Source organism: Alosa sapidissima, chromosome 3 (genome assembly GCF_018492685.1).
Source record: "Alosa sapidissima isolate fAloSap1 chromosome 3, fAloSap1.pri, whole genome shotgun sequence".
Lineage (NCBI taxonomy): Eukaryota > Metazoa > Chordata > Actinopteri > Clupeiformes > Clupeidae > Alosa > Alosa sapidissima.
In genome coordinates this window covers 18153556-18165984 of record NC_055959.1, presented here as the reverse complement: position 1 = coordinate 18165984, position 12429 = coordinate 18153556, and the positions used below count along the sequence as shown (strand labels likewise).

The window sequence follows — 12429 nt, the reverse complement described above, 5'->3', positions numbered from 1 at the left end:
TTAGAAAAGCAATAAGCCACTCGAGTCCGTAGGTTACACTGATTCTGCAATGGCTAAGGGCTCCACTAGCGCGTCGTGCCTAACAACGCCCCTTAGCCGTTGTAGAATCAGTGTAACCTATGAGCTCTCAGGGTTTATTGTTTAAATCTAACACTCTTATTATACAAACCTGGGAATGAAAGATATCATGTCTGTACAGTTACATTAGTATTGGTAATTCTTACAGGGAGGCTATCAGTTGTACTGATGGCATCACTTAGTATACATTAGGCATATGTGCAAGAATAATGAATAATAATGAATAATACTTATACTTAAGTGTAAGATAAATACTAGTACAGACCTGACAACCTTGAAGAAGTTTTTGAGTACCACCTCAAGCCGAGAAAAAAAATCTGCTCACATCGGCCTTCATGCATGTGGCCAGAAACAGACAGCCAAACATGCAAGAAAGGCCTTTTTTAAGTCAGATATCTATCTAAATTTGAGACAAACGTGTTCCAGAAAATGCAAACAGAATCTTTTACAGTATCTCAATTTCAGTACTTTGACAGTCTGATCTATGAAAAACACATGTTGATGTGGATATGTTGTCCATTTTCTTTTATTAGTCTCTGTTCTATAATCACTTTCTCTCTCTCTCTCTCTCTCTCTCTCTCTCTCTCTCTCATTCTCACAAGTATCGAACACGAAACACTTTACCTCTTTGTGCTTCTCCATAGTTGCATACAGCTTCTGTGAAAGGTCATTAGACACATTAGGCATGCCCGGCTTCTTCTTGTTGGCCCTGCTCAGGCTACTCTTATTCTTGCTTGTCTTCTTGCTGTTCTTCTTCTTGGCATTCTTGCTGTCCCCTTTGGTTGCCTAAAAGTGAGAGACAGCATGTTTTTCTCAATCGAAGGGTAAAAATTGTTATCATTAAATGTTATGGGATTTGACGCTTTTGTCCAAAGCGACTTACAAATAAATCAATACAATAGTTAAATTAACAGTTTAAAAAGTTGCTAAGACTACATTAAAGAGAATAGCAATATTAATGCATCAATGCAATCAATAGCCTAATGAAAAGAAACATATATTATAATACACTATATACTATACTATAATATACAAACCATAACTCATAAGAAATGCTTAATTAACTAAGTGCATGCTTAACAGATATGCCTTTAGACCCCTCTTAAAAGACCCAACATTTGTACAAAACATGTAGGTCAACAATCAAAACTCTCAAACACTCATGTCTAACTCACATCAATGCTCTCACTGGAGGTGCTGTTCTCCTCCCTTTTCCTCTCCTCCTCCTCCTGCTCCAGCTCCTTAATGCTCTCCTCCAGCACATTGGGCCAGAAATCACCCTCAAAGTAGGGGAGCTCCTTGGCACTGGTCAGACGATCCTCAGTGGCCTGTTTGAAGATGTCCTACACAAAAAACAAGGGATGACCAGTCAGTGGATTATACTAACATGTGGGTAGTAACAGCTCACATCGACAACAATATGTCTCCAATTTTGCAAAACATGTCACCATTATTATGACCGCCGCGCAGCGAAGCGGCGGTCATACAGGTTTAGTCAGATTTTTTTTTTCTTTTTTGCATGTCCAAATTTCCGTTAAGGATTCCCGGGACACTGAAAGACCGGGGTAGACGAAACTTGGTGGGCATGTAACCCCACATGGATAGCATGGAACCATCGTTTTTCATTTTGATTTGTAGCCCCCCCGCTGGACTACACCCCCCGAAAGGAGGGTAGGGCAGACACAGTTTTCTGTGAATATCGAGAACCGTAAGGTTTAGGAGGACCATTTTGTTTTGTATGTTGATCTCAAGGGGCCATGTCAACCCATTCCATAACCACTCATTTCATGTATAGCGCCACCTAGTTAAACACAAAAAAGTACAAATGAGGTGTTGTAATCGCAGGTATCTGTGACCTAACATAGTCAAAACTGCACAAAATTGGAAGTGTAGGATCATTATGACACCCTCTGAATGCACGCCAAGTTTCGTGGAATTCCGTTCATGGTAGGCCACACAATAAATTAATTTATGTTACTATACACCAACTGGCCTGTAGGTGGCCGGAGACAGTTTTCTGTGAATATCTCGAGAACCGTAGGGCCTAGGAGGTCCACCTTTTTTTGTATGTTGGTCTTAAGGGGGCATGTCAACCCATCCCATTACCACTTATTTCATGTATAGTGCCACCTAGTTAAAAATTAAAAAGCAAAGAATTAGGTGTTTTCATCACAATATCTCTGGCTGACATGGTCAAAACTGCACGAAATTGAAAGTGTAGGATCATTATGACACCCTCCGAATGCATGCCAAGTTTTGTGAACTTTCGTTCATGGGGGGCCTTACAATAAAATAATTTATGTGTACATTTAGTGACCGTACACCAACAAGGATTCCCGGGACACTGAAAGACCGGGGTACACGAAACTTGGTGGGCATGTGACCCCACATGGATAGCATGGAACCATCGTTTTTCGTTTTGATCTGTAGTCCCCCCGCTGTACTGGACCCCCCGAAAGGAGGGTAGGGCAGACACAGTTTTCTGTGAATTTCTTGAGAACCGTAGGGCCTAGGATGGCCAATTGTTTCCGTATGTTTGCCTCCAGGGGTCATGTTAACCCATTCCATGTGCACTGCATAAACAGATACACACGCACACACATACATTCACAGTAATCATACGTATGAAACACATACTCACACAGTAGACATATGCATGCATGCACAAACACACATACCAGGCAAACACACAAGCACACACACACACGCACACGCACACACACACATAAACATAAACGTGTACACGCACACATGCACACAATTCAAGAATTTCTCAGAATTATGAACAGGCAAGATGGGGGTGGGGTTGTATAAAATGAATTTTACCTGTGAAATCTATGAACTAATCATGTTTTGGTACTTGTTGTCTAGCAGATACCAGTGAGAATTCAGTGTGGATAATGCAATTTAGTGAGACAGTTAGAATCATATAGGCCTTACAGCATGATTTATTTTTGTGGAAAAAATGTGCTGGACTGGACGGCGGTCATATTTTGTACTGCTCTGCGGTACATCTAGTTCAAGGAATATTTCTGTAGGTAGATTGGTCAATATGACAGCAACTCAATTTGTCATTCCTGCTAGCTGCACGGGCCAATTTGGAAACCTCACCAAAATGTAACCACTTTTTAACAGGCCAATTCCAATCACGTATCCTGCCAAAATACATCACTATCCAAACTAGCATACTATGCAAGTCTGTTGGCTTTTAGTTCTTTTAATAGTTTTGAAAAGATTTGAAAACTCCATGTAGCCTCTTTCTTGGTTCACAACACAAACATACACATAGCCCACCTTGTAGTCATGAACGATACGCTCAGCAACAGCCTTGTCCAGCATCTTCTTGTACCACTCCTGCAGGCGTTTGGGCTTGGGGATCTTCTGGTCCATAGGGTGACAATGGAAGATGTAGTCGTCGCCCTCACTGGGCGGGCACGCCCAAATGTGCCCCGTGGTGAACCTGCGGTCACACAGCATAGTTAGAAATGTACAGGTCCAAAACATCAGGTTTGAAATTTAGAAGGTACAAATGCCTATGCCAGACAGATGTATAACAGATGTAACCAGTTACAAGCTAGTTACTAACCAGTTACTGCTAACTAACAGGTTTGTGTAGCAGTGGAATGAGGTGGTGGGTTTATGGCAACAATCTAGTTTAAGATCATTGAGATTGCTTACCCAAGCCTCCTGACATACTCCAGGTACCCAATGAGGATTTCATGGTAGACACCTGTTCTCAGGTGACGAGGCTGAAAAAAGTGCACACTGTCCAGGTAGGAGATATACACCCGCCTACACACAAAAAAATGAAAGACACCAAAAAGAGGTCAGGTTATACAAGATATGAACTACGAGTGAGCTGGTTGTCAAACTATTCTCCTCTAACATAAAGACAAATGGGATTTCTGTTATTAAACTGATTTTACAGTGCAAATACTGATGTTTTACTCTTCGTGAAAGACCCATTTCTTATGCACAGTAAGTCTCATATTAAAATTCTGGAGGGGTCCTGACCTCTGGTTGGGGGGAGGGCAGTCTGAACCGTACTCCTGCACGTGCATGCCAAAGAAGCACACGTCCACACCGTCAATGTCCTCAAAGGCAAAGAGAGCTTTGGTCCTGTAGGGGAAGGACTCCGACATCTCACCGCTGTCCACAAACCTGTGCGGGTCAACAGATAAGCGTTACTGCCACCAGCCCAAAGGAAAGGTCATCCAAAGGTCATCCAAACCCCAGGTTAGTATAAGAAAGCTATGCTCTGACCCTTCTCCATCACTGAATCAGTTAGTCCCAGTACCATCAGACGCCTACTATGGGAGGCCTTTAGAACCCAAACTATGAGGGAATTCATCAGCGAGGGAGCCTCACCTGGCCTTCATGCCGGGCTTCACCTCCACCACCTTGTCCGATACATGGACAACACGGATGGTGACTTCACCGGCTGTCGGCGCCATATCCCGGTGGTTGTGCCGCCTCAGGTAGTCATTCACCCGTCCCTCAAGGAAGCAGCCCAACTTAGTCTGGGGCAGCCCTGCAGACGGAGAGGGAACAGCCGGAGAAATGAGAAATGAAGGAAACAGACTGTCGAAGGACACAACGCATGACAAAAGCCAAGTGATGACTACTGGAGCAGGTGCCAGTAAATAGCTATCTATTCAGCTGCCAGAAACATAGTTTGTCATTTCATCATATGGAAGAATGCATACTAAGTTTTGTTTCCATGTTGTGATTTGCTATAAAAAAAAATCCCATCCCAGTCCCTGATTTTGAGCGACTCCACTTACTTCTGGCTGCATACTTGTTCTCCTTTCTCGTCTTATTACATTTCTTGAGACAGCTGTCACACACAAAGCTGTTGAGAGTGAGGGGGAAGTGGGAAGAGAAACACATGATTAGAAAGCACACAAACATGGTACACAGCTTTTGATTTCATCAACTCAACTGACGCACAACAAAGACTCACAGTCTTCAAAGAATGTTCTAGACTAATTTGACCCTGATGGACCTCCACCAAGTCTATTAATTCCGTATATCGGGACACCTCAAAGGCTGTTACCCTGCTTACCCCCTGGCTGCCACTGAAGTATGTAGCCAAAAGCCATGCAGGCAAAAACCATGCATTTATGGCACGCAAAGGAAACATGCAGTTCGGTTTAAAAAGAAGCGGACTTGTTCAGTATGTTGTATTATTTTCTTTGGTTACTGACAGTGATAAAGGGTGGGTAGTTAGCTTGTTTCCAGTTGATTCCATTGTTGCGAAGTCTGCTTCCTAGTTCAACTACACAACTTGTTTACTATGGTCCAAAAGAGCATTAATATAGCCTAAAAATCTAGACATGCCCTAGCGGCGTGAAAACAAAGATAGATAGATGTTGCTGTTGGTAGCTACAACTAGCTCCGGTATTTACAACTAGCTCCGCTGGTGGGAAAACGCATGGGACTCATGAGTTGTAGCGCTGTCCTATTGCGTGCAGAGGGAATTTGAAAGACAACCGATTATCCCGCCCTTCGGACTGAGTACTGCCAACGGTGAGTTCCCAGACCCTACATTTTACAGTTTTTCCTCAGTCGCTTTGGTGCTTTTCTCAGATCAGAATGAAAATTTTCATAACTATTAGTTCAACCTCCAACATTTAGTCATTTGTGCACATCATAGTAGCAATTTCTCCTTCCTCTGAACAAATTGCAAATGCTTTTGGACATGTATCAGTTGCTTTGTCATGTTAGTCAAAATGAACTATACTTGGGCAATTCCACGGAAAATTGACTTTTTGTCACATCCATAACGCCAGTGAAATGCCTTGGCATTTGTATGATGTGAATGATAATTCACTTTTTGTGCATTTTTTCTCATGTACATTCTTCAGCCAAAAATAGCAAATGCTCAAATTTCATGTAATCATTTACATCATACCATACCATCACATTTTATTGGCGTTATGGATGTTACAAAAAACATAATTTTCCATGGAATTGCCCACTTATGGATGCTGAATAGTCGTTCCCAATAAAACTAATAGTCTTTATTTCATTGCTTGAGTCATTACATACAAAATTGGTGAACTAGTTATCAAATTCTGTCACAATGCTGTAGAATTGCAAAGAGCATATACAGTAAAAATGTGAAACGTACATATTCAGTGTCTTGTACTCACTTACTCTCCTAACTACAGCAATTTCTAACTTTACTGTAGTTTTCAAACGGCTGTACAAGTACTGTATAGTGCTGTCTTGAGTATATTCAGGTAGTGTCACCGAGTTCTGACCTTTTTTTGCATGGGAAAACACTGAGAATAAACTGCCATAATAAAAACATGACCAAGCCATTTGACTATCTTGTTCATAAACGATGGTGTCAAGACTTCTCATTGATGATCATCTCATCTCATGATGACACCGGCAGTTTCATTGACATAAATACTTGCTCAAAATGGATAGTCCATTCCTCATAAGCAAGTGATGTGCTTTTGCAGGTTATCCACTAGGTTTTGCAGTTTGCACTAATTGTTTTGAAAAAATGCATTATATGGAACGGACATTAACCTTTTTTACCAGATCTACTTCATAGGTGTCCCGCCATAGAGAATTAATAGCCACACTACCAGCCAATCAAGAGTATTGTTTGTTTCTGGGGGATAATACTACATAACAATAAACATGAATCCTTAAATACAACTCACCCTGCTGGCCAAATTGTGTCATTGTGCAAAATGCAGATCTGGTGCATTTTACGACCACAGTCAGTACATTCAACAAGTCTGAGGAGAGAGGGAGGGGGAGAGGGGGGGTATTAGAAAAGTGTAAAATAGAAGACAAAACATTCTGCAGAGATCCACTCCTGCCATGACTCAAAATGTTTTACAATGTGTTCAATACGTTAACAATGACATATAAAGGAAAAATTGGATAATATCAACGGCAAATATTGTCAGAGCACATACAATTCAGGGTCCAACGTGTCATTCTTCTTCCTCTGAAACTGCTCTTTGTTGATGGACCTGTGGATAGAAAGAGACAGAGAGGGACAGTCGGAGGACACAGACAGACAGAGGCCCAGCAGAGTGGGTTAACAAAGTTAGACTCGCCACATTGGACATCTGCATTACAGGCTCACTGGTGGACCAGCAGGGGGCTCTGCATCGCAGATGGAGAACTGCAGAGAACATTTTTCATTACAACATCAACATGCACGACATTTCAAAGAGATGCATTCCACATTTGAACAATTGAAGTGATAAATACATTGCTGATAAAGACAGTGAACATAAGAGAAGGGAGTGTTAGAGAGAGTGGGTACTCACGTCTGAGGCTGGGAGGGGTCGTCTCCCAGGGAAACGCTCTCGCCCTGGATTTCGTTGAAACACTTCTCACAGAAGTGGTACCTGTCAGCAAGAAGCCCATATTTTGGTGAACTACACCGTTTGCCACGAGCACAGCCAATCACAGAGAAGGCACACGGAAGTAGCCACCAATCAGGGCAGGACAGGGCGGGGCAGAGCGGAGCAGGCCAATGGGCAGGCACACAGGAGGAGCAGAGGGCAGGGCCGTCGTCGTAGGGAGCAGCCAATCATGATGCAGCATTTTTGTGTGGGCAGATTGTGTTTGGATAGCGTGTAAATTTCGGAGCGGATGATTGGTCACACCATAGCAGGCCAATGCAGACATCACAAGCATTAAAAAAAAGGAGGGAGAGAAGGGAAGAAGGGGGAGGGGGAGGGTAGAATGAATATTTTAAAAAGTGTGAAAACCAAAATGTTATGGACGAGACATGAAAGACAGACCGACAGACAGACAGACAGAGACAGACGAGGGGGGGTGGGACGGTAGGACCAGGGAGGCGGAGACATCTCAAGCATCCCAAATAACATGGAGCAGAAAGCCAAGCCAAGCACAGATCAACCTCCAGACATCCACATGGCCAAAACAAACAAAAAGGAGATTATGGCAACATGGTAACAGGTGGAAAAAAAGTTAGGGATGTGGAGGAAGAACAATTGGTGCAACAGCGACCCATCATCCTCTCGTGCCATTTTGGAAGTGGGTCCCCACTTACTTTAAGTAGCATTTTTGTGGGAGTTTGGTCATGTAACAGGACATGTGTAATGTGTAATGCTCAGAATACATTCATTCTGAATCACTGAAATAGAGTTCCATTAAACTACACTACCTGGCTGTATTTGTACATCATACTAAATTTTATCTTGAACAAAATGTTATCTAATTTTTTTTCTTGAACAAATGTCTTAATTACATCACATCACACATCAGCTTTCTTCTTCTTCTTCTTCTTCTTCTTCTTATTATTATTATTATTATTATTTTAGTTGAAGTTAAGTGCTTGTGGTAGCAGTCATGGGATACAGTATTACATGATAAGGCATATAATTCATTTTCAAAATCTTGGCAAAAATAAAATCCACGCAATGTGCTCTGAAGCTGCTACCACTATAGTTTTTTTTTTTTAAATCTCACATGAAGAGAACTCACCTAAACTCAAACATTACATGTGTCACTCATGCTCTCGCTCTCCATCATTTCCAAGTAACTATGAATTCCCATCTGTTAAATTTGAAGGTGAACTTCAAGTTTTGGGGGATTTGATTTCTATGCCACAGATGATGTTACCTGAATTTACCATGCACTCATTTTCACTCTTAACTTTTTTACACTGTACAGTATTTTTACAATCTCATTTTTCCTCTTTGACTTAAAACTGACTTATTCCGTAGACCTACTCTGTTAGCGAGTGTAGGTCTCAACATGCTATAATAATGTCTCCTTAACGACACCTGTCGTCTTCATAAGATAGGATATTGCATAGACATTGTTTGCACTGAAATACACATGCAGCCTTAAGTTTGCTAGAGATTCGGATGATCACTGTTGTGCCTAGCAACAAAACAGAACTATGATTTGTTTGAACCATTATATCTAAGGCTGGGCATACGTTTATTTACATCACCGGGCAAATAAAACAAAGATTGATTGAAAGTTAATGAAACACATTTTTCTCAATCCTAAAACAATTGCTTGTCACGTTCCTTAATGTGAACCAATACCACACCTGCTACATCATCCCAACACATTCACATGCTATTTAATGTGTAGGACTAGGGACCCACTTTAAAAATGCCACTGTGTAAATGAAAATGGTAGGAAACGTGATGTGAGGTGGGGTTGTGCATCACTAATGATGAGAGGCTACCAGTCAACCCAAGATCACCCGTGATCAACACAATGCAACATTCACATCATCTCACATGTTTGGGGACATAAGTCAATGTAAAAGGACTAAACACAAAAAAAAACAAAAAAAAAAAAAAAACACAAGCATTGGACAACCACTACTGTATGGAAAAAGATCTGAAACTAATTTCTTATTTGTAAGCTCTGCAGGACTTGCACGTGTTCTAGTCTGGGGCTATAGGGTTCTAACATGATTCTACTCCTCACTCACCTGTTCTGGTAGCTGAAGTAGGCAGCATCTCGTGGGATGGTGCACAGCTGCTTCCCGTAGCAGCAGAGGGTTTGTGGGGAAAACTCCAGCTGAGGAGAGAGGCCAGGGAAACGACATTTAAGGGAGTGCTTAAAATCAACCTTTACTCAAACTCTGGATCACACACCCAGATTAATGACACACACACAGACCACAAGTAAACCAACCCTCTATTAAAGGATAATTCCGGTATTTAGCACTTTGAGTCCCTTTTCTGGTTTGTTTTGGATGAACTAGAGTGGTGGACACCGAAATTTTGACGATGGGTCCGGTCTCGACTTTCTGACTCGTTTTGAATAGCCTTTGACTGTTTCAGAGTGGCTGGCTATGGGCATGCACAAACATGTCCTTAAAACAACCCTTAACGTTCGTTTTTTAAAACTGTCCAACTCACCGAGTGGTTAGTGATGTTCGTTGATGTTCCGAAACAAGTAGCATAGCGAAATATAGTTTCTGTCATGTTTTATTTGGCATTTTGTAAAATCCCATTGATTTCTGTTGGATGACTCTTTACTCCTTGATATCACTGCACTACCGGAAACGGAAAGGGGGTCTGTTTATATTTGGTTGTAGTCTATCCGCGAGACCTTCTTTTACGGTCTATGCTATGCTTCAGACTCAAATATTGAGCGGAAGTTTATACACGGTTGTGAGATATCTGAAAAAATAGTTTCACAATAGCAAATAACACGGATTGAAATCATACATTGCGCCGGTATATTTGTTTTTAATAATCAACGAACACCACTAACCACTCAGTGAGTTGCACAGTTTTAAAAACGTTAAGGGTTGTTTTAAGGACATGTTTGTGCATGCCCATAGCCAGCCACTCTGAAACAGTCAAAGGCTATTCAAAACGAGTCAGAAAATCGAGACCGGACCCATCGTCAAAATTTCGGTGTCTGTCCACCACTCTAGTTCATCCAAAACAAACCAGAAAAGGGACTCAACGTGCTAAATACCGGAATTATCCTTTAAAATAAGCACACAAATATAAAAAAAACAATACTACAGACAGGCACAGACAAACAGTCACTCAACAAATAAACACACACACACCTTCCTCCCACAGCAATAGCCCAGGCTCTGCATCACTGGGTCGATCTCCTGCTCGAAGACCTCTGCCAGCTTGGAGCAGTACTTGTAGACGCGCGAGGTCTTGCGGTTGTAGAGCCAGGCGTTGTTGAACATTAGCCAGATGTCGTCCACGTACTGCCAGGGTTCCTGGTACTGCCCCGTGTCTAATTTGCGCTTGATGGTGGACAGGTCCATGGGGTTCTTGACTATGTCGAAGTAGTCCTGTGGAGGACGGGCCGCCAGTTTAGGAGCAAGAAGAGTCCAAAGGAGGGGGGGAGGAGGACGAGGAGGATTGGCGGTCAGAGACGGGCGACACAGCAGTGGCGTAGGAACACGGAGGAGGTCAGTAGGATGAGGAGGAGCGGAGGAAGAGGGGCAGCAGCCGGAGGTCCACAGCGAGCCAGAGCAGAGGAGAGAAGAGGGTGCAGGGGGACAATGTTGAGGGCTGCAGAGAGGTTCGTGTGCAGACAAAAAAACATGACAGCTTCTCCCTTCCTCACACAACTCTGCACCCCTCATTTCTATTCCTTGATCTCTATCCTTGAGCATGAGCGAGCACACACATGCATACAAGCACATACCAGTGAGCACACACACACACACACACACACACAGCGCAAAGGGGGAAGGGGGGGCAATGAGACATAGGGTCTCTGTTCATAAGCAATTAAACACAGGTTCACATTCATGATGCTTGAGAGGTAGACTGAGGACAGGAACAGCACAAAGCATTACTGACTTGCAACACTGCTTTGTACTGTACTTCAATGGGATTTGGGATTTTGTGGGGGGTTGAATAAGGACACAAACACGTCAGGGTGCAAAGTTGAGGGGACTGGATACACGGTAGGTAAAAAAAAAAAAAAAAAAAAAAAAAAAAAAAAAACACTACAAGAACAAGCAACGCACATTCAGCCTGATCACAACAGGAGAACATTAGGAGCAAAACAAACTGACCCCCCCCCCCCCCCCCCCACCCCCCACAGGTATGACTGCTGGGACAATGGAGTGTAATTGAGTGTAATTAAGAGACCTGCAGATTTGTATTCAGATTGTTATCCGCTTTGGAATTCAGCCAGAATATATAATATAGCTGAAGGTGGTGACCATAATTTAGGTTTATTTGTGCCAATTCTTACTGCAGCTGTTGGCCGGGGTCTTTCATTCAGGTGTGAAGCAGCATGCCAAACCAAGAGTGGATCAAAGATAAATAGGAGATCTGAATAAAGAGACCGTCTATACACTGACTGAAAAACAACTCAGAAGCAGTTGTGTCATTTATTTAACTCAGATATAATTAAGAGCACTGGAAATCCATTGCTTTAACAGGAAGGGATGACAACTGCACATAGTGCTGCTGTGATTTAGTCAGACAGAACACCGCAAAATATTTTAAGAATATAAAATTTGGGTACCCCTCAGAAGATTGCCACACTTCTTCACTCCAAAATGAAAACTAATCACACTGCAACACATTACTGGTGCTGACATGTGCCACTTAGCATTGTGCATTAGCTTAAACAACAGAAAACAAGCAATGGATCAAAAGGCAACTTGACACATTCAAAAACATTACGGACACCTAAGCAAAAATGAAGCTGTGGAGCAGATGCATTTGTTTAGCTTGAGCAGTCCTGAGGACAGACACCCAGCACTGTCCTCAGCGTAGAGTAGGAGAGCACTCAGAATAGACATCTCAGTAATCAATTCTATGAATGTATCAAATAGACACTTTTCAGCAATCGTGGGCTTTATTATTAAGAAATGATTGATTCATT

The 12429-nt window shown here is 42.3% G+C and overlaps 1 protein-coding gene across 1 annotated transcript in view; it reads right to left on the bottom strand.

The window, feature by feature from the left end:
• ep300b (E1A binding protein p300 b) overlaps positions 1–12429 on the bottom strand; it is a 37665-nt gene that overhangs the window by 4389 nt on the left and 20847 nt on the right. The window contains 12 exon segments of the mRNA XM_042087920.1: positions 703–864; positions 1254–1421; positions 3373–3538; positions 3757–3870; positions 4093–4239; positions 4447–4609; positions 4863–4930; positions 6759–6836; positions 7020–7076; positions 7380–7460; positions 9536–9624; positions 10634–10873. Of these exon segments, the coding sequence (XP_041943854.1) occupies positions 703–864; positions 1254–1421; positions 3373–3538; positions 3757–3870; positions 4093–4239; positions 4447–4609; positions 4863–4930; positions 6759–6836; positions 7020–7076; positions 7380–7460; positions 9536–9624; positions 10634–10873 (1533 nt within the window).